The sequence below is a fragment of the Anguilla anguilla genome, chromosome 6 (genome assembly GCF_013347855.1).
Source record: "Anguilla anguilla isolate fAngAng1 chromosome 6, fAngAng1.pri, whole genome shotgun sequence".
Lineage (NCBI taxonomy): Eukaryota > Metazoa > Chordata > Actinopteri > Anguilliformes > Anguillidae > Anguilla > Anguilla anguilla.
In genome coordinates this window covers 39301727-39328645 of record NC_049206.1, presented here as the reverse complement: position 1 = coordinate 39328645, position 26919 = coordinate 39301727, and the positions used below count along the sequence as shown (strand labels likewise).

The following is a 26919-nucleotide window of genomic DNA, read 5'->3' as shown; positions in this document are numbered from 1 at the left end:
GCCATGTTCTTCTCAGAAACAAGATATGAACCCTGCTTTACGTGGCAAGAATGATATCAAACATTTATTGGAGATTGTTCTGGAACAATGTCTTAGTGTCTTCTGCCTCCATCCACAAGGCATAAGTTCATTTGATTTTCTTGTGGAAGAATAATGTCACACCTCTCTGGCAGAATTCCAGACACTGGTGGATTCTATGTCACAGTGGATATACGTTGTGAAAGCACATGTTTCTTCAACGTCCTTTTAAATAATAATACATATTTTTGTTTCTACCTTCTTGGCCACTACATGTAGCTACAAAAAGAGCCTGATTAAAAAATAAAGCTAGAGTAAGGGAAATAGCAATTCCAATAAAAGATTCAAATTGGTGTGCTCCAACCTCACTTTAAAGGCCAAAAACATGTCAAGGTTCGGAATAAGCCCCGTTTCTAAATGATTTATATCTCCTAGTATGGGAAGGCATGTGGGCAGGGAACACACTAATAAGAAATATGTGAAACACAAGTTGTGTTCTTGCTGCTGCAAGCACAAGAGTAATTACTGTAGTCAACTTTTCAATTGGACTGTCTTTTCTTTATCAAGCAAAAAGTATGAGGTGACAAATAAAGCCTGAATTCAGCTGGAAGGAACCACCTGGAAATAATTCTCTACTGCACACAAACTGCTGTAGGTATACCGTTTTCAGTGATCCATGAAAACTAACATTCAAATTATCACTTTAATAAAATCATGTTTGCACACCTACTGGCTACTCACAAGCTATACTTATTGTTATGAATGAATCTCAATCCTACCTTTCAACATGGTATGACTGAAGAATGAAACTTGATGGAAGACATGTCACGGTAGCGTGTGGGTACCCCCACTGTTACTGTTCATCTAATATATTAAGTGGTAAAAAAACTACAAACAGAGACGATCATTTTTGTGAAAATCCATTACATTTCTTTGCTTTACATTCATTTAGCAAACGTTCTTCATCAGAGCATGGTAGTACCACAATCTTTGTGCTCTTGTTCTGTATTCCAGCACATTTGATGTGAAATGAAACAATGAATATGAGGTACAAGTGGATACCGTCAGCTTTTAATTTGAGTGTATTTGCATCCATATTGGGTGATCTGTGTAAAAAAATAAAACATTTTTTAAACATAGTTCCCCCATTTTAGGGGACCAAATGTAATTGGAAAATTGGCTGCTCAGCTGTTTCTCGACCAGCTGTGTGTCCTTCCATCATTAGTTAATGCGCAAGAAAGTTAACAAAAGGTCTAGAGCTGATTCTAGGTGAGGAATTTGCATTTTGAGCCTGCTGCTGTTGTCTCTCAACATGAGGACCAAATAAGTGCCAATGCCAATAGAGCAGGCCATCAAAAGGCAGAACGATCTGAATAAATTAGATCTGAATAAATTACAGACACAGCCAACAACCATTCAGCGTGTCAAAATTGACTATTTGTCACATTGTTAAGAAGCAAGAATGCACTGGTGAGCTCAGCAATACTAGACAACCTGGCTGACCACGGAAGACCACTGTAGCGGATAATGGAAGAATACTTTCAATTGTGAAGAAAAAACACTTCTCACTTGTTGAACAGATCAAGAACACTCCAGGATGCAAGTAAAGATGTGCTGAAGACTACCATAAAGAGAAGACTCAGAGGGTTCACCACAAGATGCAAACCACTGATAAGCCTCAAGGACATACAGTAACAGCTAGGTTAGAGGTTGCTAAAAAGTACATTTAGAAAACCGCAGAGTTCTCGAACAATGTCCCACAGACAGATGGATGAGTAGTAACCTGCACCAAAGTGATGGAAAGAGGAGAAGAAACAGCTCATGATTCCAAGCACCTCCCTCATCTGAGAAACATGGCAGCGGTAGTGTTATGGCTTGGGCATGCATGATTGGACATATACAGGTACTGACTCGCTTATTTTTATTGATGATGTAACTGCTGACGACAGCAGCAGGATGAATTCGGAAGCATGCATAAACATGAAATGAGATCCAACCAAATGTCGCCAAACTCTGTGGGTGGCACTTCACTTTGTAGCAGGACAATGACCTCATACATACTGCCGTGTGTGTGTGTGTGCGTGTGCGTGTGTGTGTCGGTGCATGTGTTTCTCTATAAGGGCAAAGGGAAGAGAGGTTCTCATGCTTTATTTCTGTTTCCTGTCTCCTTATGAGTATTAAACGTGACCTTTTGGAGGGACAGATAATCATTAGGAACTCATTCAGTTAAATAAACAGAATAATTAGCCAGGTCAACAAGCCCAAAGCCATTCCATTGTTCTTCACCCTGCCCAAGGTTCACAAATCCTGGGAATAAACAGAATAATAATGAGGCGTAATCTGGAGGAAACACTGCTTTGAGAGGCTTTGAAGAGAAAGGTGCACTGATTTATTTATATATATACATTTATATATAGTGTATACACAACAGAACATCTGAGGAAAAAACGCTGAAATGAATGTCATCCAGGATAGAAGTGTGCCATAAAATGGTGTAGGGTAGTCCAGGATAGAAGTGTGCCACGCCAGTTAAAGGAATCACAATCGTTTATTGATCACGATTATATACTTAAATTATTTTTACTTAAATGATATACTTTAATTTATTACTTAAATTTTTCTGAATAGATATGTACTGTAGCTATGAGCCTTAATTTAAGTTAATAATATAAAATCATACCAGTGTTATATGGGTTCTTGGCAACATTCATTAATGTTTGTCAATGTCAGTGAACAATAGCCATTGCCTTTTCAGTGCTCCCCTACCCTTGCTCTTTCTTTTATTCTGGCGCTCTTTTAATTACAAACACCACTGGCTTTCCCATGCTGCACTCCTCAGCAATAACATAGCCTCTTTGACTAACTGTTATAATACGTCAAGTTTTTTATTTATTTATTAATTTATTTTTTATTAGTGGAAGGTGTTGCGCTGCCCTTTTTGCATCAATGATAATATCAAGCTTGTAATAGCGGTGTATAATAGCGCATGCTAAACTAACTTCATGTTACCAATTTGGATGACTGACTCTATTATTACGGACTGACCGGTTATGGACCGAGTTTCTGATGTGTGCGGGAGCAAACAAACATCTGTGATGCTGTGACTATTTGGGGGATGCTGAAAAGGGGCTGAACAGAAGCAGAAAATGGAACATCGCCTATAACACTATACTTTTAATTCATGCACAGATATAGGGACAGCATCAAAGTCCAAAGGGAATGGGCTGCGCGTAGCCTGTGGCAGGGGGTGGTGGTGGTGGTGGTGGTGGTGGTGGGGTGGGTTGGGGGGTAAGGTGTGTGCGCTGCCGTCAGATACAGCGACAGCGTCAAAGTCCAAAGGGAATGGGCTGCGCGCAGCCTGTGGCAGGGGGTGGTGGTGGTGGTGGTGGTGGTGGGGTGGGGTGGGTTGGGGGGTAAGGTGTGTGCGCTGCCGTCGAGAGGATCGCAGGCGGAGGCAGAGAATCGATCCGTCAGGGCCTCTCGCAGAGCGGCCCCTTGGAAAAGGCAGCCAAGTGGCTGCAGAAATTCAGGTTGGGGCTCTGAATGTAGGTCAGAAAACGACTACTCTACCACGACTGCACGACTACCTCCAACGAAAAATCACACTATCCCAGTTTCTTCACAAATTATTATTGAGCATTGAAAAAAAACAGTTATGACGTATTACACGGATTTAACATAATTCCGATTTACAATTTACTCACAGCCATTTTTAGAATTCTCTGCATTGGTCCTATTCACATGTTTGTCTCTTCAGTAAAGCAATGAGAGCATGGTGACTAACATTGCGTGCTCTTAACACTGATGCGTGAAATGGCACCCTTAATGACAGTAACATTCTAATACTGACATACATTTTAATGATGTGAAGAATTTATTGAAGATGACATCATGTTGAGATAAGAATAGGGTTTGATTTCTTGCCAGTGTGACTGCTTTTCAGTTGGTCCGTTAAGTTCCTTCAGAACAGCACTCTACTGCCACCTAGTGCCAAATAATTTAAATCAGGCAAAAGTTTTCAGTTCACTCAGTTTATTCAATGTATTGTAACACATTCTGTGTATTGCATGGCTGAAATTATTGTGGTTTACTCAGAAATACAGAATAGATATGAGCATGAAAAATTCTTTTTGATGTTCAAATAAAAAAGAATGGCTGTGGAACTTTAGAGAAAAACATATTTCCGGTGTCCCTGTATTAATAACCTAAGAAGGACTTTCAGTCTACTGCTGCTACTGTTTCCATGCAACACAGTGGATTAACCCTTTAACCGCAGATGAAATCTTAATGGCCATAAGAGAGAATCACACTTGTAGTCTTTTCTGTCATGGTCATTATTTGTGAGTGTTGAGAGGAATATGTTCAATTCAACACGGATATAACAAACTCCTTCTCTCTCAGTGGTCTGTTGCTAAATGCTAGGAAATCTGTGCTTCTTCCATTCTTCCTCATGTTTCTCAACTTCAGAGGGCAGAGAACCTCTGATAAACTTGAGTAAATGGTGTTTCCACACACCTCATAACACACTCCACTCCAAGTGTTAAGCAGCGCACGCCACAGTCTGTTCCTCAGACTACACAGAACTAAGCCATGAAACCCATACAAGCTGACCCACAAAGCCATAGAAACCATAGACCAAACCACAAAGCCATTACAAACCATACAAACCAACCGCATTAAAGACCGTGAAAACCAATCACAAAGGGGAAGTGATAGAGAGGGCGGCGCCTCCTGGTGGACACTCACGGTCATTGCACTGGGTCCCGACGTAGGACGTCATGGAGCAGTCGCAGGTGAAGTTCTCCCACTGCTGGATGCAAACTCCCATGTTGGCGCAGGAGTCCTCCTGGCAGGTTGTGCTGGGGCCTGTGGAGGGCAGAGGAGAGCAGAGGAGCGTGCTGTAACTCCAGTGGCAGGGTGGGGGCGCCAGCGAGCTCGGTCAGGAAGAGCATGCAGGAGAGTCAGAGAGGCATGCGGCCAGGTCACCGAATACTCAAAGAGTACTCTGACGCAGGCAGAACCACTCCCCAAGCACTGATCCTGGATCAGCGCCCGGCTTATGCACTACAGGGACTGCAGTAAGGATCAGGGATGCATACGCTGATCTTTGATCAGCAGCTGCTCTAGCAATAGGTTCGGGGATTAGGATTGGGAATGTTTCGACTGATCCTGGATCAGGTGTTGGGGAAGAAAGATCCAAAGCCAACACCCTTAAAGGTCAGAAAATAAACTTGAAAGACATAGCATTCCCTCTGTGTAGTACTAGCAGTATTCACTGTGTACATAAACAATAAATAAATAAATGAATAAATAAATTACAGTTCAGTGAGAGAACATGGATATTCACACGGGGGTAAAATCACAGAACAGCTTCCCATTTCTCCTTCAGTGCACTACCACTGGGAGAGTGGGGCATCAAGAACCACATTCTGGTTGTAACTATAGCACCACATGCTACAAGTCACTGACTTGTGTGAACCAATCAGAGGACTTTGATCTTCACAGAAAAAAAAACTTTTTGATTGGTTCGAATTAGTGGCTAATAACACATAACATTACATCCAATTTCAAGGTTCATGAATTCACACTCCCTTCACTGCACAAATCCTGCACCTAACATTTTAAAGAGGGAATGCAGAAGATCCAGGGTGAAAATAAAAGATTTAGACAGGAATCGCAGAAGTGAGCATGTGAAAGGATACAGCGATAACTGCAAATAAACGGAGAGAAAGTGCATTTTTATGCAAGACCTTTAGGAAAACAGAAACTGAACAAAATTTGAAGGCATAAAAGTGCATTTATTGTGTAATGTGATGCTTGTCTTTCTCAAACAATGATTCATTTCACGAAAAACACCTCATTTCACTTTCAGAAGGAAAATGTCATTTTAATGTTGCTTACGTATTTCATGAACTGATAAAACTGAATTTCTGAGTATAGATTCATGGAGGATGACACTATTTTCTTGTGCACGCTGTTAAAAATGGAATCCAAATCATAGTGCCAACCATAGTGATTCCTTACTGATTCCTTATTGTGCAACTAATGGCAAATCCTACTGTAACTACAGCTTGTGTTTCTATTGAGGAAAAAGGAACAGAAAAGAAGTAACTAAAAAGTTTGTCTAATTAATCTCTTTACAGTACACTGACTTAGCATGCAGTTATTTTCTCTACATCTGAACTTGAATGAACAGAATGATCGGGAGGATGCACAGTTTAATCAATTATCATTTCAATAATAAAAGAAGGAAACATTCATGTTCCACTTCTGTGTTTTACTTTCATTCTTGCTCCTAGAACAAAAAATGCACTTAATTAGAGTAGTGTGTAGATTTATTTGCGGAACATCTGATCCGTTCATCATCGACTTTACAGAAAGCAGAAAAAAAATGTGCAAGCGAAGCTTGGTGTGGAAAATACACGATTTTAAAAACAAACTGCCTGACTGGAACCTAAAAGATTAGAAAGGATTGCCATTTCGCTCGTGGTCTTTCTTGTCTGTTGCCCCCTGATTAAATCAGCTCTGGGAATGGGCAGTTCAAATTGAATTTCCATCACTTCTTCTAATGAATGTGCTAATCATGTAATCAGCTCTACGAGTTGCACTTCTGAGTAGGCTTACCACTCTAGAAAGCCTCAGTGCAGTAGCCAGTCCTGAAAAAATTATGGTCTGGTCACAGCGGCTACGAAAAAATAAAATGAAATAAAACTGTTCCACTCGGCGGAATTAGCATTAAGTTAGAAAATCGTGGAAAATGAAACAACACTTTAAAAAAACAATTGCAAATCTAAAGAGTTCAATGTTTAATTTATGCGTCCATTTGCGTTTTAATTGTGTCTTGACTCCCCAATTTGCCAGGTCTCGCCCAACCTTGCTGCTGTAAAATTAACTGCGCACTTTAGGCAATTTCGTGAAGCGAGCCATTGTACCGCGCTGCTTTTCCCTGGCTGAGAAAAGGACATTACACAGCAGCGCAGCTTTCAGCCGAGCTCGGGTGTGGAACGGAGCCCTCTACCTTGGAGGTCAGCTTTGGTGAAACCGACTTTGTTTGCGAAAGAACAGAAAAAAGCGAAAACAAGAAAAGAGAGGTTAGTAAAGTGACAAATGGCGTCAGTTCGCTTACACACTCTTCAAGGCATGACACACACTCACAGCAGATAGACATGTGTGAAGCTACTCTATGCCACAGACGTATTTGAATGGTGGGCAAAGAGACATGAGAACTGTGTGACTAGCATTTGTGTAGCATGTGTGTAAATAAAGTAAGCATGGCGTAAAACCTGAGCTACAAAAGTGCAAGAGACTTGAATACATAATTAAATAAGATTCATGATTTTGTTATGTGTCTTTTCTGAGCAACATTCAATTCTACAATCTCCCCTCTAAGCTTAGGCATTTATAATTATGTAACATCTGCAACTACTTAAACTGGATATGTTGCTTAAACTGTTCAGTACACAGGTCCTAGAATTCTGATGACTGGCATTCTTCACTGTTTTTAAAGATAAAGAAAAGCACTAGAAAGTCCTAAAAAAAAAAGTGCTACACAGCACACATGGTTGTTAACACTGTTTAACCCAACCCACCACCCCCAACACAAATTTGTTTGGAAAATGTGTGTGGAAATATTTGTCTTTGGAATATGAGAACCAGTTTAAGACATTGCACACTATTAGAAAAAAAAAAACCCGATATGACATCGATTGTGTCTCATTTCTCTAATCTACATGATATTGTCAATATGTTTGAATTCTAGTCTCTTGAGTACAAGCCCTGAGTTTCAGACCAAAGCAGCAGTGCGACTAGTTTTGTAAGTGCAAATTAAAACAACATTGCCATCTTGTGGCTGTTTAACCTTCCTACACCAGATCAATTTGAAGCTCATGTTGAATGTCTTGGCTCTTTGGCATAGGTGGACTGCCTGAAAACTGCTGCATCACAGGGTTCTCCACCATTCTGCTACTGTAGGAACTGTTAAAGTGAGTTGAAAGGAATACTTCACAAGCATTTCCATTAATGAATGTCTGGCGTAATCCGACTGCCTTAATATCTGTCCTTATGTATTATGTACTGCATGAAAGAAAGAAATATGGCATAGAATTTTGTCACAGAGTGTGACCCGGGTTAGCAGGTGGGTGACTGAATATCATGGTTGGATGGGCGGGTGGATAGGAGGTGGGACCGCTTTAAGCTGTAGGAGGAGGGTCTATGTAAATGAGTGTCTGGATGTCAGAGTAGCGCATTAGTATCGCGTCAGGGGAAGCACGGACCTTCACAGCCACGCTCAATCTGACCGCTGCGGAAAATGGCATCGTTGATCAGGTCTGGCAGCCGGCCGTTGAGATCCACAGACGCCAGGCAGCCCTGGAAGCCGTCCCGGGACACCACCAGCTTGGGCAGGGTGTTGTACATGCCTGGACCCAGCCCAGCAACGTAGAGTTCACCTTACGTGGGGACAAGGAACAAAGACACTGTAAGATGGCAGTTGAGAGCTGGAACTGAATACAGCAACTGAACTGTCAGGTCTTACATTCATTCCATTACCTCTGCTCCTGTACTCTTGGTAACAGGAGTTTCCAGTGACTACGATTACACTTTATGAAGATTCATGAAGCTGCATGTCCAAAGACACCTGACCTATTGATTTACATATAGGCATTTAGCAGGTGGTCCTACCCAGAGTGATTTATTTTATGTCACACACAGTCCATTTACATAGTGTGTGTAAATCCCAGTTATTTTGTCCTTTGATAAATGTAGTGTCACAATGTGAATCTTAGTGAAACTGTTCCTATAATCCAGACAAAATATGATGCATGAGAAAGTACAGTCTTATGCATTGCTTCTGTGATGAACAAGCAAATGTCAACTGCAGCTCGTCATATCAAGAGGAAAGGTGAAACGAGAACTGGTGAGTGAAAAATGGAGAGAAAGAGATGAAAATATGGCTGTGCAGCATGTGGGTTCACCTTTCAAGTCTAGGTTTTTGGCCCCATTGACCACCTGGCTGACAGACTTGGCGTCCACCTTCAGCGTGTGTGTGTTGCCGTTGTCTCTGGTGATGACCACGTTGTGCCACTGGTTGTCATTGAGGGCGCGGTCGTTGTTCCCCTTCAGTAGGCTGGGGCCGTTGCCCAGGTCGAACACGTAGTGGATGTAGCTGTGGAAACACAGTTACTGTGTGACTGGCTCCTGACCGCCATAGAACAGCGCTAACATCCTCTGACCATTCTAAAACCATACAGAAAAAAAGACCAACCTATGATAGTCCTAACTGACTATCATCATCCTCTGACCAAACTAACACCATATTAAGCCAGCTGGAAGACAGACTACAAATACCTAAAGTACCCTGCAGGATTTTTAGTCAAGATTTTGCATTTTCCAAAAGCTTAAGAAAATCTCCAGTTTTTAAAATGAATTCTGCGCACACTTGCCTCTGATGGTCATTTTATGTGAGACGCAACTCAATTTAATCGCAACTGTATCGATTCAGTCTTAAGCTATTCAGTGACTCTTGAAAGAATATCAAATTTGACCACCTCTGTGTGACCACCTGTGACTATGCATGTGGTGTGACCATTCTCTCTCTCTCTCTCCCTCTCTCTCTGATGCAGCAAATTTGGGCACAATGAATATTTATGTATATTTTGAATCTCTCACACTGTTTCCTGAAAAAGTTCATATTGTTGGTTAAAGTAGCATTAATATTTCCTTTCTCCTATTAAATGTCTGTACAAATCCAATAATCCGTAATGATAGGGATCTGCATGGGAACAGGGTATTCTGGTTTTTGTAGTTTTGCAGGACTCAGTTGATGAATGAAACAGTAGATCACACACGTGCTGCTGGGGGATAGGGCAGGGGGTCAGAGTCACAGAATGTCTTCATGCTCACCCTTTGACCATCTCTATGGCAATGAAGTCGCTGCCGTCGCCGCTGTTGTAGAAGATGAAGCCGTCGGGCGAGGTGGTCTTGAACTGGAAGAAGAGGTGCATGGAGGCGTAGGCCTGCAGCGTGGCCAGGCTCAGGTAGCTGGCCTTGGTCCGGAAGGTGACGGGGTCGGCGATGATGGAGCGCATGCCGAAGCGGGCGTTGAGCTCGCAGTAGTCGATGTCGCCGTTCTTGCACAGGTCGATGTAGAGCTGCCCGTTGAAGCGGAGGCCCTGCAGGTGGCCGATGAAGCTGGACGGCACGTGCGCCGTGAACCTCCGCTCCGTCATGATGCCCGTCTCCACGTTGTGGAACTCCAGGCGGGTGTGGTCGCCCATCATCTGACCTGCGCGCCGGGCGGAGGGGAGGGGGGCGGGTTAAATGTTACCGTGACGGTCGGGGGGAAGAACGCAGGTGGTGAGTAGTAAAGCTGCTGTAAGGGTGGGGGTGGCGAAGCTCTGCAGTGGTGTAAGGCCTAGGGCTGAAAACCTCAGAGGGCTGCCAGTGTGAATCCCATGTGGGGGTACTGCTTCTGTACCAAGCTGCATATTACTACTTGAATTACTGCTGTCATGTTCAGCTGCTTAAATGGATAGTGAATTGAATAACTGCTTAATGCATACAACCAGTTGTGGAAGTCATACTGGAAACTTGTGCCTGCTAAGCAAATAAATAATGCAATATAACAGTAAATGTTTTCATGATCTTTGAGACCAAGAAGAGTGAAAAACACAAGCAGGGGCTTTTAAATGTAAAACTCCATTTTGCACTCTGAGCGCAGTGCCACAAAACGTCCTGACTCTGACTCTGATAAAGGGTGACACTGGATTACTGAACGCAGTGGATGTCACTGTGGATGCACTTCACTCTTCCCTGTATAATTGCCTGCTACTTAATGAGACTGCACAAAGTGTTGGCTGATTCCATGTACACCATAAAATAGAGATAATGTTCTTATGTGTGCACACTGCTATTTTATCTTTGAGAGAGTTGGAAAGTATAAGCATATAACTCCCCTATAGAGCATAGCAGTTAAGTAGGAAGCATACATTACATTACATTTATTTAGCAGTCGCTTTTATCCAAAGCGACATACAAAAGTGCATTCAATGGTCATGGACAACTATAAAACACAGGTTCAATAAACATAACAATCGGATGGCTAATTTAGTTTAAGAGGACTAAAATGCAAATACACATTTTAACCAATAACCGTGGAGACGTATAAATACAAGGCGAAAATACCTTCAGCCACGTCATCGTCGACCGTGAGCTTGTAGTTTTTACCGCGCCGCAGCACGCGGACGGCATGCCACTCGTTATCGTTGAGTTTGCTGCCGGCGTAAAGAGTCTCCGGTCCTTTGCCTGAGAACGACGGCGCGTCACAAAGTTAATGCCACCCCACAGCCACGCCAAGCCATTGCTTTTTTTTTTAAAGATGGTGAGACCTTTGCAAGATAACCTTAAATTTGTTATTTTTAAATTAATGATCTTAAACTAATTATATTCAATAAAAATTTCAAGTTCCTCTTGTGTGGAATTGAGTAATATGACAAAAATATTCAATAGTGCTTTCAGTTGAAGAGGAAACCAACACATTATTTTAAATGTTTCTTTCTCAACCAATATAAAAAGCAAAGGTTTGGTTTTCCTTGAAACTCAATAATTCTGTATGTAACAATATGTCCAGTCTCTTAAGTTAACCTAACATAATATGAATCTGCTTTTACTCATGACCAGGTCTTGAAAAATCTTTGTCCTCCAGTATTTCAAGCATAAAGTGAATACCAGCCTTTTAACTGGATAGATATTATAATCTTCTTCACTCATTAACTTGAACTTTGGATCAATAAATTTGGTAAAAGTTAATGTCCAACATTGTATTTAGTTTTTTTTTTCATTTTCCTCTGTATATTTATATTTTTATTTTGCAAAACAAGACCGTTTGTTCCTGTGAAAAGTGCTGGAGGTATTTGAGTTACAACATTCGTCATAACCGTTTTTAGCCAATCAGTGGATTGTCCATCTGGATGAGTCCATGCTTCTCTCTTTTCCTAAGAAAGGGTAGTCGTATGTAATGCCTTAGGCTATTCAAACCAAAGATGAATCTTATTATCACAGTAATCATTTTTTTTTTAATGCAGCATTCAATCCTCAGATTTTTAATTCAATTCAATACCATTCCATTTTACTTGTTTAACACTTTGCACAATGGACCACTTCTCAAAGCACTTCACAGACATTTTGGGCCCCAGCCCCCTAGCAAGTCAAAGGCAACAGTGTCTGGGAAAAGCACCCTTGAGGAAATAAAAACCTCGGGCGGATCTTGACTCAGGAGGCTGCCATCCACTCCTGGCAGATGATGGACAGACTAAATTAAAGTACTGTAATTAGTAAATGCCATTTGCTTCATTTACTAAATAATGCACATTAGTTCAAATGTGTTTGTGAGTTTCAGCATTGTGAAAGCATTTAGCCAGAGGCAAAGAGAATGACAAAGGCATCTGACGTGCATTTTGTGTCATTTCTGGGTTGATATTACTCCCACAGTCACGTCTCCATAGACTGTGCTACTGCCAGCAGGAGCAGCAGAACTTGTGAACATGCAAAACCCGCTGCAGCCTGAAGGTGGCACTGGTATCCACCAAGTGGTTACTGGCACCCACCATGGTACTGTACACTACATGGCCAAAAGTGTGTGGATACCTGGCATCCAGTATCTCATCCAAAACTATGGCTATTAATATGGAGTTGGTCCATTCTTTGCTGCTATAACAACCTCTACTTTTCTGGGAAGGCTTTGTAATTGCTGCTTTGCTGCTGGGATTTGTTTTCATTCAGCCAGAAGAGCATTACAGAGGCTGGGCACTGATTGGGCGATTAGGCTCGCAGTTGACTTTCCAATTGATTCCAAAGGTGTTGAGTGGGGTTGAGATCAGATTTCTTTCCAGGCCAGTCAAGTTCTTCCAGACTGTTCTTGAAAAAACCATTTCTATTTGGCCTCGCTATGTGCCCGGGGGCAATGTCATGCTGAAATAGGAGAGGGACTTCCCCAAGCTGTTGGGGAAGCACAGAATCGTCTAGAATGTGATTGCACGCTGAAGCATTAAGTTTTGCCTTCATTGAAACAAAGGGGCCTAGCCCAAACCATGAAAAAAAGCCTCAGACCAAGTGATGTTCAGATACTTTTGATAGTGTATAACCCTGTGAAAAGCATTTCCAAAAAAAAAGTTTAAGAATGCTTAATGGTCTTAATGGTATGGTGATTGGTCTATTCTGAGTGACAATGCCACATTGGTGCACTTCTGCTGCAAACATGCATGCTAAATATTGGTACTGTACCTGTAGGATCTCAAACAATGGCAGACATGGCCTGTCCAGCAGCACAACATTGAGGCAGTTCTTTTAGTGGTCTACCAACAGGCAACAGTGTGTGCATGGCTCAGCAAGACTGAGTGAAAAAAGTAGCAACTAATCGCACAAATTTCTGAGGCACATGCTAAATTATGCCCTTCCAAATTTATGGAGGATGTTGAGTCAATGGGATGAGACCACAGCTGCAGTTGTGCTTTTCAAAGAGAGAGAGAAATACATGGGAAATAATCCCAATATTTACTACTGTTGTGCCATTGGCAGCTGAAGAAATTGATAATAATCTACACCATATCATTACCCCAAATAGACCAATCAGCATGCACACTGTCAATAAGCTGTTCTGGAGTACATTATACAGCACAGACTAAAGATTACACCTTTCATGGTGAATGGTCGGGGCGCGGCTTTGGCTGCTGACCCTGTGCTTCACGCTCTGTTGCTCCCCTCTGGGAGGTGCTATAGAGTACCCAGGGCCTCAAAAAACACATTTAAGAAGTCTTTCATTCCACATGCCATTGCTTTAATAAATACTTAACATTTTGACCATAGCACTCTAATGTACTGGGAAGGTACTTGAAGCTCTCTCTATCTATCTATCTAATCCGATGGGCAGTTCCTGCATTCCTTCTCCCCTTTAACCCTATGAAGTGTGAGATCGCAAATACGTCATTAGAATGTTCTTAACTTAACATTCTAATGCTGATGTAACAACCATTACTAGTAATTGAATGCAATGGAGTTTTAGAACACTGACTTGAATTTTGAAAAAATAAATAAATAAAATCTTCAAAGGGGTAACCTCTAAACAACACTTTCTGGTCATAATGTCCACTACTACAGTATTGTCCTTAGTCACACCCTGTAATGAACTTTCAGTTGATTTTGCATCAAATTGGAATGTTTCACCTTAAATGTTAGAGAGACATAACTTGCCAGTGTTAAGCATATGGAGCCTTGTATTCTGGGTCAGATCTGTGCTTACTCCAAAGAGAGAAATTCACTTCATAAAGTAAGTGTGTGCGTCCATGCATGTGTGTGGGCACATGTCTGTGAATGTGTGTGTGTATGTGTGTGGGCATTTGTGTGTGGTGTGTGTGTAGTGTGTGTGTGACGGAGAAAACAAGCAGCAGCTGATTCCAATTTAAAAGAGGATGCATCCTTGATGGCACTCTCCCAAAATCACAGGCTGTTGCAGTGATGAGTTGAGCCTACGGATATGATTGGGCATTCTAAATTAGGAGGGAAACTGAACCAATGAACCTGTTAAGAAAACAGCAGCCAGGATATAATTATCCAGTGCAGAAGAGTCACTAATTTCTCAAATCTTCTATTGAAATTGTTATGCTCCCAAAGGCACAATTATGTATAATCAAGCACTATCATACTGTGCTTTTAGGATGCTGCACTCCCGCCAAAATTTTAATGGACCAAATTTCATTTCCCATATGCATTCAATTTAGGTAGGCTACTGCACAATAATGCATTTAAAATTTGATCCGAAAATATCATGATATGGTTACACATGGTTACACATTCTGTTATGGTTACACACAGTTAGGCTGTATTTAGCATTTACTTCATAATTTTGTTTATTCTATATTTTCATTCAGCTTTTTCAAAAAAAAAAAATAATAATTACTAAATAAATTTCAATATGCTTCAAGAATGCTTATGCAAGGATAATAACAGGACACAGAACTCCCTGAATGTTTAAAATGTAAGAGAAACACTCAACAAGCTACAGAATTTAGCTATAACTGAAAAACTTTGTTCCATTATTCCTGTGAAGCTTTTGCAAATCCAGTCATGAGTAAAAGCAGTATTTGTACCTGAAACATACTGTGCAATTTCTGTTCGCTAACCAGTGCACATACAGAGGTATCACAATGAGATGCACATTGGTCTTCTGAAGACATACATATTCTCAAAATGCACACAGCTCAAAAGGAAAAAGGCTAAGAGTATCAAAACCACAAGAAAGAAAATATACACAATGTAACACATCTACAATTGTATACATGGACGTGTAATACATCTACAATTTTATACATGTGCGTGTAACACATCTACAACTTTATACTTGTGTGTGTAACACATTTACAATTTTATACTGGTGCGTGTAACACATTTACAATTTTATACATGTATGTGTTATATCTGTTAGGCTGTAGGCTGTATGGTGGCTGTAACACCTGACTGTGGACCTGAAGGCTGTGGGTTTGTATCTCTGGTATGTTTTCAGCTTTTAAATGCCTGGATGAGATATTCACCTAAGCTGCTCCAGTCAAACGTCCAGCTTTTTTAATAGGCAAAATAACCTTTATGATACAGAATTATAGTCATGTGAAGTTGGATTAGCATTTGCTACTGCAAGTAAGCAGGTACAAAATGCAATGGGGTTTTCTCTGAGTGATAGCGGTGTTTAAGTGGCAGTACATTTTATTTACACTAATTTGCCATGCTGATTTTGTCACAGTGGGTAAGGGCACCTGCCACGATATATATATAACCTTTTCAGTTACATGCCGCACTGCACTGCTGATAAATTGATCGTTAATAATGTGCATGTGATGTTAAGGATAAATATTGATTGCACCAGGCATTCGTCTCTTAACTAGACTTCTGGACAGAGGAAAATCAAGATTAAAACTGGCAATCCCCATCCATATGAAAGGGGTGCACAGCTCCGTTCACTGTGCGTGCTGTAGCTCTGTCTATATTTCAAGATTTTCAGTGAGTCTCTGATTCTCTCCGAACATAACGACGGGTGACATCACAATCTGCTGTAGAGCTGCTGGTGATGGAGACAGACTTAAATCACCATTTAGAAAGCAACTGGCTTTTGTCATACCTCACAGTGAGATCATACCTCCATCGACTCTCCCAAATGCATTATGCTCATTTCATTATTTTCTTTTTTTTTGTTTGCATGTATTGGTCAAAATATTGCCTGATGAATAATGAATTGGTGCTTCAGAAATGAAAAGCCATTTAATGTGATGCATTTTGGGTTATGGATAGCATGATGGCACCTGGTGTAATAGGAAGGGAACAGGTATTTAGAACCAAATAATTAGTGCTGCAATTATCAAATGGGGAACTGATAATAAACTGTAGCCTTGATTAAAAGCACTTAACCTGATCTGCTTCATTAAAGCACCCAACTAGTGTTTAACAATGGAAACTATGAAAACTAATATGGTATTAGGATAAGGGAGTGTCTCAACAAGGATGCGAGAAGACTTCTGGTATAATGCAACGGTCAAATACTCAAGCACATTTCTGTCTGATATAAATACCTATGTTGCAGTGTAGAGACAGAATTAAAGTTTTGTAGACAAGAGATTAAATTGTGCCATTTCCTATAGGAATGTGGAGCACAAAATAATACAGAAAAGTTGTTGAAAAAATTTACAGGGAAAAAATGTGTGGTTTAATGTGTGACATAATAGAATGCTTCCAATATTCTGAATGTGAAAGCTAATTTAACATTTTAACCAGTTTCCTTTTATTTTTGCTAACTGGCTTGGTACTCATTGATTCCTTCGTTTCACTGAGGCAGAACCACAGTGGATGTGCTGTTGTCCATATTGTTGGATGACTCCTCCCCTCTTGGGATGAAGTCACAGAGGGTGTATCACCACCACAGAACTGTCCTGCTGCTCACCTCTGTACAGGGAAGAGGCTTGAGAATCTGTGTTGCACTGGTTTGTGTTTGTCCAGTGGACTGATATCAGCCGTCTAACTTCTTAAGAAGATATTTTTCAGTTGTTTTATAAGATGATTAAAACATTCAGGATCAAGAACACCCTGTCCATCCAGTTTAACTAAAGCATCTATCTATACTCCAGACGACACTACTAAGAAAAAAATTTCACTAGACAATGTAAAATTTTCCTCTAATCAATGCAGACTCACTAGTATTCAGCAGGGAAATTAATGCAAATTTCTGCAAAACAGAGAAAAGATATATTTGGCTGTCTATGCAGCAACACAAACAAATGGGCTTAATTTAACACATTAACATTCTGAGAATAGATTTGCAACTACGCTGGTGATTTTTCAGCACGTTCTTTGTTTTGTCTTTCTTTTGATGTCTGGGTTGCAAACCTCTGTACAGTGATTTATGGGACTAGAGCCTAACACCCAGCACTAAAAACTGCATCACAATTTTGGATTTGTGGATAAGAACATTACAAGGCTTTTTTATAATTCCATTAAGACGAATGGCAGATATAACTTGTGTATAAATAAGTGCTTTGTCTTTGTGTAATATGTTTAAGGGAGTATGAATGGTTAGTTTCTTACAGAATTTCTTTTGGTTTAGTGACTCTCTAACTCAAAATGTGAGAGAGAAACAAAATAAACTTGCTTAAGGGCAATAATCCAGTTAAGGACAAAGCAGTTTGTGATTAGTTTGCATTTAGGCCCAAATCAAACCTCCTTTGCCCGTTAAGGTGTAAGATGGCAAAAATGTATAGAATTAGAATGTTCTTAACTAAACATTCTAATGCTGATGTAACAATCACTACTGGTAATAGGAAGCAACGTTCAAAAACAATGACTTAGAATTTTGAACAAAAAAAAAACATTCCAAAAAATGCTAAATGTAGTTCCGTATATGATCGAATAAAACGCAAATAAAAGTCAGATATATCATGAAACGCACACACTCTCCTTCTAGTTCCAATATTCAATAAGCATAAAATTGATTTAGCTGCTGTATTCATTTCGATCAATTGCAATTCCTCATGAGCAGATTATGAAGTCACCACCATTGCTTTTCCTTAGATCTTTGTTATCATGAATCCAAGATTCCCTCATCTTCTTATCATACGGGAACACACTGTACAGCTTCTAATCGGCTGAGCAAAAGAAATACATTTAAATTGATTTTAGTCATGCCTTCAGAGGAACTCTCAAGAGCAGAAAATAAGTTGAATGGTAACTTACTGGAGTTACAGTTTATCCTGACACAGTCTAGATGGGGAAGAATAGATGACATGTAAATTCATCCTTCAAGGTTTCAGCTGCAGACATCCAACAACAACATTGCCACTCTTCCGGGGACGACCACATGAAGGTGCGGTGACCATTTTAGAATGTGTGTCCTTTTCAGCCTTTTACTCTCTGGTCTCAGTCAGAGGTGGAAAATCCAGGTTCAGACAGTAAAAGTCCTCCCTATTTTGTTCCAATCACTTTGATTTGCTAATTAGCACAATTATTCAGCCAGGAGGTAGAACTAATTAATGAAAACAGCTGGCTGAGTGCATGCGCAGAAGAAACACATGGCAGGACTTTTGTTTCCTGACCCCTGGAATTTCCACCTCTGGCGCCAGACCAATGTTCTCTTATTAGATCAGATGAGAGTAAATTTGAAGTGTTATAAATGAATTCTGCTTAATATGCGAACCCAATACTATCATTAAAATAATTCAATAATTCCAATAAATGACAACGGATTGGTTATATAATTGGCTGATTGATTGTACAGGTAGCTTCCATGTTTATTATGAAAACTCACCTGTTGTTCTAAAATGGCCAGCTGCACAGTATTGACCATGGATTCTCCAACCCAGATATCCAAGATTTTTATTTTTACTTCATTTTCATGTTTTCTGTTTGGATATGGCTTACAGGGTCTGACCCATAGGGTTTTTGGTGTCTTTTTTAGAGCAGAAAACTAAAATCTGATACATCTGATACTAAGCAAGGAAGACAGTGTTAGCATTTCCCCTCCAGGATCATAACATCCCTGAAATCCTATTATTTTCACCTGTCACTGATTGTCCTATTCGCAATGTGCAATAGACCAATCCAAGGAGATAGCGGCATGTGGAGAATCTACATTCTGAAAACGGAGATAGACCAGCTTTGCATTATAGCCTATAAATATCCATAAAATAAAAGTGCCGTTTGACAGCCTGAACTGTCAGATAATACCTAAAATAGAGAGTAACTTTGCTAAAATACTATTTTTCTCGGTATGCAAGCCCCTGGATGCTACAGTTGTGTATTATTGGCTAGGTGGTTTAAGGAAATGGAGGTCTCCAGGGAGACAGGCTGGGGTCTCAGGTTTTGGCTGGATAATCTGGGTTGGGTTAACCGCATGACCGGGCTCATCGTGTCGTCAACCGCAGCAGAAAAGTGGCAGCAAACAGCCTCGATCCAACGAGCACCAGAACCGCGCAGTGGTGATCGGGCCCTAACCGGGGGAACCGCCCAATGGCAGCGGACCCGTGCCTGCGACTGGTCGGGCACGTGGAAAAGGGTGTCCGAAAAACCAAGCTGCGTTTTACTACAGGCTGCCGAGAACGTGTATACACGACTTCATATGAGATGCATACATTCTAGTGATAAAATGGACAAGCTTTGATGAAAAAAAAAACACTTCATAACATTACATTTTGTAAATGTCTACCACACTGATTCAGAAACTTACAGCATGATTTGATTCCACAAAACTGTCTAGTATGGGTTCTGCAGCAGTATAGGTTTTGCTGAACCAATTTAGAAAGCCTAGGACAGTGTGGTGGAGAGGTAAAGTACCGACCTGGGTCAAATACGCATTTGTTTTGGATTCAAATACTTCTCTATGCTTTACTGATCTTGTCTGGTGTATTGGAACCAATGAAATACTCTCAAAAAGTACAAACCCCGCCTTCTGGTAATATCGGCAGGCTCAATTACACCAGGCAAGATCAATAGAGCACAGAGAAGTATTTAAATCCACATATCTGACCCAGGTCAAAGTACAACAAACAAAAGCTACAAATTTAAAATGTAACTTTTTGTAGTATTTCACGTTGTGCATTACTGTGTGTGGGACTGAAGGGGTGCCAGCTGCGGGTACGAGGGTGCTCTGGTGTCGGGCTGTTTGCCAGCGGGCCGCAGGCTTTTTGGCCATTGAAGGGGTGAATACCGTACCATCTTTTGACTTAAACATGGGAATGGCTCTCTATAGCCGAGAATGCTATGAAGAGATTTATGCATTAAGAACAAACAATACAACCACTTATACAAAACGAGCCAAGCTGAAAGAGATAAGATGGAAGCATTATACCTATGAATAAATAATAATCCATCAAGACTTTTAGACAATGTGAACAGACATAAATATATATTGTTAGTAAACATTTAGAAAGTCACAGTATCTTTGTTTTATATTTTTTTAACTAACAATATGAAGATTAACTATATTTTTGGAGTTCATTTGAATGACGTATAACTTGCATTTTACATTATTAGTATCATTGTTTATTTAATTTAGCTTTTTACTGTGACTATCTTACATAGGAACATGTTGAATAATGATGCAAATGAACATGAGAATATCTGTTCAAAAGATGGCACAAAGAGCCAGTACAATATTTCAAATATACATCAGAACAAAATGCAAAACATTTACGCTACAGCGAAAGATTTTTCAACAACAACAAAAAACTAGTAACACACATCAAATCAAATGCAGTCCATGCAATCAAAAAACAATTTTAGGAAACCACAGTATATGCATTATTATCAAAGATAAAGGACAGTGATTAGTAACGAACACTATAAATGAAATAGAGACCGGGGCTGTGTGAGACGGGCGCGGTACCTAGGTTGATGGTGAGCTTGACTCGGCCGGCGTCCAGCTCCAGGCGCAGCGTGTCGGCGGACGCGCGGGACGTGGCGGCCATGAGAAGGCCGTACGCCCGCTGGGACATGAAGCGCAGCGAGATGTCCTCCGCCTCCGTGTGTATCACTGCGGGCAGCACCACCTTCATGTACATGCTCCCGTCGTAGCTCAGGATGGAAGCCTCTGAGGGACAAATCACCCAGAGACACACAGATGCTATTTAGAAAAGGGAGGAGGAGGAATTTGGAGAGAGGGGGGGAAAGAGCAGGAGGCTTCAAAAGCCAGATCGCTGAGGGGCAGTGTATAATGAATGGTTCGGTAACAGGGCTTGTAACTCTGAGGCTGTAGGTTAAAATTCCAGTTACCAAAACTGGGCAATACTGTACATCCAAGACATCAGAGATTGAAGTCAGGTCTCAGTCATTTCCTGACTGGAACTTGGAGCAGTTACAGTCCTATTGACACCGTTGAGCTTAGATTGTATACGGCTAATGCAATCGGCCGTATAGCTCTCTAGGATAAGCATTGGGAAATTTTTAGGCTAAACAAGTCAAAAATAGCAAAGAAATATGCTCAGGATAGTGTCTGGTACACTTCAGGCACATGGAAACTCCACCCCAGAGTGACTGGTTTAAGCCCCGGTCCACCCTCCCCAAACCTATGATGAGGCCAGCTGACAAAGGAAAACCAGGAAACACAAATAAACAAGAGGTGCATTGCTGCCCAGAGCAAAGAGGCACGAGAATTCAACAAATGCAATTTACGAATAAAATGTTTATTTGATAGAGACATACGCATTTGACGAAGATGCTTGTGTTGAACAACAATCTGATGTATCAGTTGCAGCTGCTTATGCTACATTCATTTAAAAAAACAAAACAACATATGCACCTAATCAAATCAAATCAAATGCACCTAACAAACAGACATGACTTTTATTTTTGTATGAAAATAGAGCCATCAGTGTGTTCCCAACAATGTTTCAGGTACTGCACTCCATTAAAGTAACGCAATACATTACCCTTGAACCTTGATCATGACTCTTGTGTCAATGTGGAATCACATACTGGCAGCTCGATATGACATTGTTACTGGCAAGCTTCACCAAGTATGTCGAGCGATTTTTCCAGCTGGTTGACATTTTGTCGTTATATTACTTATTTTATTTCAATGGCTTACTTCACCCTCGCCGCCAATGCAATTTATGAGAACGGGGCAATATCTCGAGTGCACACACTTAAACGCACTCGACGGTGTCTATCGCGTGCCACGCAGGCTCGTGTTACGCGGTTCAATTTGGAATTGTGAATTAACATCAAAATCGTTTCTCTCTCTCCCTTCGTCTCAGGCCGGCTCCCTGGTGAGCCAGAGGGGGGTGTCTTTCACCTCGTGATGAAAAGCGAACCGGCCACACTTGACGAGATCGGTGCCCTGCTCATTCGCAGCGATGCTAATTTCAAACACCGACTCAATTACAGCCGATAACAGGGACACTTTCATATCAGGACGCCGCAACGCTTCTCCTCTGTGCCCCTGTTAGCTGGCGAGCGGGAGCCAGAAGGCACTCCTAGAAACGTATTGAGAAAGGCAACCATGCGTGAAATCCCAAAGTAAAAATACATAAACGCTATTCCAGAATTTTCTATACGAAACTCTAAAATACTCCGCTCCGTCCTCAGCGCTACACTTGATTTAAAATAAACGAACACTTTGCGTATGAGATTTAAAAAATCTAAACGTGGGAAAGATTTGCACGGAGGGGGAACTCCACAGTGCGCCACAGACGACGAGAATCCTAGGACATCAATGTGCTTAAAATTTGTAATGCATGATCTACAGAGAAAAGCTGACAAAACCAGAAAAGAAACTTTATGACAGCAGAGATCCCAGCAGTTGTATGACCACATAATATGTGCAATATATATATATATATATATATATATATATATAATAATAATAATAATAATAATAATAATGTCCTTTTGAAATAAATACATTCATTAATAAATAAATATAGCGTTAAGGGCCTGCAGTTTTTACTGTCTGGCCATTTTATGCAATTTCAGAGTGACTAGCTCTGTCTTTCTCCTCCCTCATAGGTTCTGTTGTGATTTGCCTCACTGTCTTTCATTGTTGCACATATTGTGTACAGTTTATATACTACACACACTGTTATAGCTGAATACTGCCTGTTGTGTAACTGTGTTTAGGCCACTAAAAAGCACTTCACAACAATTTGTGTCCAGAGGAGGGCACCGCTCCTGTGACTTTGACTACAGTGCATTAACTAGAACCATGTCATTCATAGCCCAGCTTCTTACAATTTAGACTGTTTGGCTGTTTACACTGGCTATATGTTTGAAATGTCATTTTCCATAGGGTGTCTACTACAGCAATAATTATACTGTTACATTCCTTAGCAAACTCCCTAATACATGCTTACTGTAGCATTGGTACTGCCAATTTGTTACCACTCACTGGAGTCTATAAGAACTCCTGTTCCTTAAACCAGTTGTTTCCAGTTTTTCAATCTCAGAATAAGCTTGGTGAATGAAGAGGCTTTCTGTGATCTATTCCTTATTAAAATGCAACTTGTGGAAAAACAGCATATATACTGTACTAATCAAGGCTGGGTCAATTTTGGGTGGTCCATATTTAATCTTTTATACATGTGTCTTTTTTTAAATCCCTGTAATCTCTTTGACCAAACAGAGGTGGCCCTGACTGACAGTTGTGGAACTACTGCCTGAAACTTCACTATTTATAGGCCTCTGCTTTACCCATGAGCCTTGGCCACAGGATCACATGTGAGCTGATGACATGTGAGAGTCGCATTAGTGGCCGTGTGGCTGCTCCCCTACAGCTAGCGTGAAGGAGGAAGGACACCAAGGGAACTGGAGCCAGCGTGAACACAAAACCAGTGATCAACCAGATTCCTGACGATCAGCCCATCAAGACCATCCTCAAGTGCGTCTGCAAGCTTGGCTTGCAGCAGCGCGAAAGGCGGCCAGCGGTATTGATTTGAAGACATCTGCCAACAAAATGTTGCTCTTGGCTGCAGATCTGACAGAGGAGATAAAAATGGACTGCTCCGGAGATTCCTCAGAGGGGCTACTGCACAGAAACTGACATCACATCTGGAATGTGTGTGTGTGTGTGTGTGCGTGTGTGTATGTATGTGTTTGGGATAGTGATCAATGGTGCCCATGAATTTAGTGTAAATCTATAGGTGCAAAGACACAGACTTTTATTCCAGACAGTGTATCTCCTCATAACCAAAATTATATGGTATCGTTTTACTGTCAATTCACCATCGAAGACTTGAGACTTGAGACTGAGTACTAGATTACTAGTAGGGTCATAGTGATGATGACATTAAATGTTTGTTGAATAAATGTTTGTTGACTAAATGTGTGTGGTGAGAGTGTGCAAGTGGGAAATGAGTTTTTGGGAGACAAATTTGCAGTTGGCAAGAATGGTTTACACTTTCAGGCATAAACACAGCCACAATAGAAAAAACTTTTATTGTGAAACTTGATAATATTGTTTTAAAGGTGCAGGTCACACATTTAGGAGGCAACCATAGTCTTGCATACAAGTAGTACACATTTGAATTCCTGAGCAATGGCTTTGCTCTGAAAGGCTTCTGGTAATGTGAACAAAGTGTTACAATTGAAATTAACAAGTCTTCGCTGAATAATCATTTCATTTGGAAATGTTAAATCCTTTCACAGTAATACTGTGATTTACTAAACTAGCTAACTACTTTGTTGCTTTAATTAAACCAACCACACTGAGATGACACTCTTTCTGGTTCTCTCTCACTCTCTGTCCCTCTCTCTCTCGCTCTCCCCCCCCCCCCCTCTCTCTCTCTCTCATTTGTCCACTTTCCCAGGCCCTGACTATTTTGTCCTCCTTCCCTCCCCCTCCTCTTCTGCATTTTTTTTTTTTTCTTGGCCTACCGCTTGGTCACAGCACTCCCTTTGGCCGGTAGGGCCCACTGGACTTGCCAGCTCTGCTCCAGGCACCTTGTACTTCATGCTGCATTCGCAGATGAAGGTTTTGGCATTATGAGGAGAATAATCTGTCCACCGCGCTCTGGAGTAAATTTTGCTGGGGCAAAAAAGATGCACATTAGAGAGAGCCAGGAATAAATTGGAAATGGGGGAGAAATTGTGTCGGTACTGTACCACTTTGCATAATTATCAGAGAACTTGCGCAAGGAGAAGCAAGATGTTATTAACATGATAGCTTAGAGGATTCTACTTGAAAGGCATTGGGTTGGCTGATATTCGGGGAGATCCGATATCTTCAGCAGCACATTGCAGAGGGTTTGTGTCACAAGCGCTGTCATTGGTGCAACAATGAGAAGCACGTTGCTGTAAATGTTCCCTGCAGTTATGGTGCCATACCGATCAGGCATTTGAGTGCGGGGCCATGATATCACTCTGGATAAACATGCACATTCGCATGGGTCATGTCAAGACCACATCACACGTCAATGCAATGACAGAATGCTGTGAGCTAGTGTCAGTCACTGGCTGTGGCATCACTTATTGGCTAATCATATTTCACATGAATGATAAAGCCCCCCTTGGGAGGTTTTTTTTTTTTCTTCTTCTTTTTGATGTAAAGGTTGTGACACATACATAAATCAGCCATCAGTGAACCTCAGCTCTCATATGAACCGTCTCTCTCTGAGCCACGCCCCTAGCCCCTTCTCCATCAGTCTCTTTTGCTCTATCCATACATCTGTCTGCTTCTCTGTTTCTCTTCCTCTTTTTGTGGTCATGCACATTTCTTTGTCTGTCAGTGTGCCTGGGCAGGCATCTTTATGTGTGTGCGTGTGTGTGTGTGTGTGTGTATGCTTGTGTATATGTGTGTGTATATGTCTATGTACTGTATGGGCATATGAGTCTGAGAGTATGTGTTTGTGGGCTTGTGCAAGGGCAAATGTGTATTTTTGTGTGTGAGTATCAGATGTGTGTTCATAAAATGTCCTCTGCAGAGCAACTCTGCTTACCATAGCTAGGAAGCTGTATTTTTTCCATCTAACCACCAGGGGGCGAATGAGGCCACAAATTAGTAATTTGCAGGTTTCATAAGAGTTTTATGGTCATAAGCCAGACCCTAATTAGGACCCCTATTGTTTTTGCCATGATTATTATTAGAGGGTCAAGTATCAAGAGTTCATAGGACCCCGATTGTTTTTGGTAGGATTATTATTTATTATTCAGATTTTTTACTCTGCCTTTTCCTACAATTTCATCCTTTTCCCATGCTCAAAAAGTCAAAACAAAATTTGGCCGGTATGACTGCCCATGCACTATAGGTAATGCTATAGCGCCACCTGCAAATTTGCAAGATTGAAAAATTATGGCCATCCAGTTTCAGTTACAGGCACCAACTTTTATCCACATATGTAATTCCTCATCCTGAACAAATCTGTTCATAAAACCATTCTTTGAATTCTTTGAAAAATAAACTTTTTATACTTCTCCAACAATGTTTGCCTAATTCTCATAAAATTATGCATACATGATCTACAGCATGTCCCTATGTTACATTGCAAAGCAAATTTGGATTTGTCAAAAGTTGGCTGCTGGACTATATTTTCAATTTAGCAAAAATGGGCGACCATGCCCAAAATATGCGTATGGCCATAAAATCTCCCAGGATTGCACGGATACTTTTGGAGGATGATAAATAGCCATAATGTGGATGAGTATGCACAGGCTCACAGTGTTATAGTGCAATATGGCCTGTAGTAGGCGCTTTTTGCAAAATGCTAATTTGCATAGGTTCCATAAGACTAAATTGTACAACATCGGACAGAACACCTCAGAATGCTTCATGACTACAGTTGTGAGAAGTGCATCCCCCGCAGTCCAAAACTCTTAAAGATAATCAAATATGAATAGGCAAAACTTGTGGAAATGATATTTGACTACACCTCCTTTAAATCCAGC

The 26919-nt window shown here is 40.9% G+C and overlaps 1 protein-coding gene and 1 long non-coding RNA gene across 21 annotated transcripts in view; one reads left to right on the top strand and one right to left on the bottom strand.

Annotated features, from left to right (window-relative positions):
• The window catches only part of LOC118229641 (neurexin-3a-like), a 325684-nt gene that overhangs the window by 200187 nt on the left and 98578 nt on the right, over window positions 1-26919 (bottom strand). For 15 of the 19 annotated variants that reach the window (XR_004765703.1, XM_035421791.1, XM_035421794.1 and 12 more), the window contains 7 exons: window positions 20930-21133; window positions 18283-18309; window positions 11200-11319; window positions 9919-10300; window positions 8991-9181; window positions 8292-8465; window positions 4765-4884 (listed from right to left, as the gene is read on the bottom strand). Coding sequence is in view for 17 of the 19 variants with exons in the window: in XM_035421791.1 (XP_035277682.1) it covers window positions 4765-4884; window positions 8292-8465; window positions 8991-9181; window positions 9919-10300; window positions 11200-11319; window positions 18283-18309; window positions 20930-21133 (1218 nt within the window). In the remaining 2 variants the exon portion in view is untranslated. The remainder of the gene's footprint in view (window positions 1-4764; window positions 4885-8291; window positions 8466-8990; window positions 9182-9918; window positions 10301-11199; window positions 11320-18282; window positions 18310-20929; window positions 21134-26919) is intronic. The other 4 variants (XR_004765704.1, XM_035421793.1, XM_035421788.1 and 1 more) reach the window with 1 other exon arrangement.
• LOC118229644 lies at window positions 6656-8429 on the top strand. Of its 2 annotated transcripts, none has more exons than XR_004765707.1 (3): window positions 6656-7109; window positions 7934-8000; window positions 8344-8429. It is a non-coding gene; the product is annotated as an uncharacterized LOC118229644 (long non-coding RNA). The 2 variants fall into 2 exon arrangements; XR_004765706.1 differs by having other exon boundaries at window positions 7778-8000.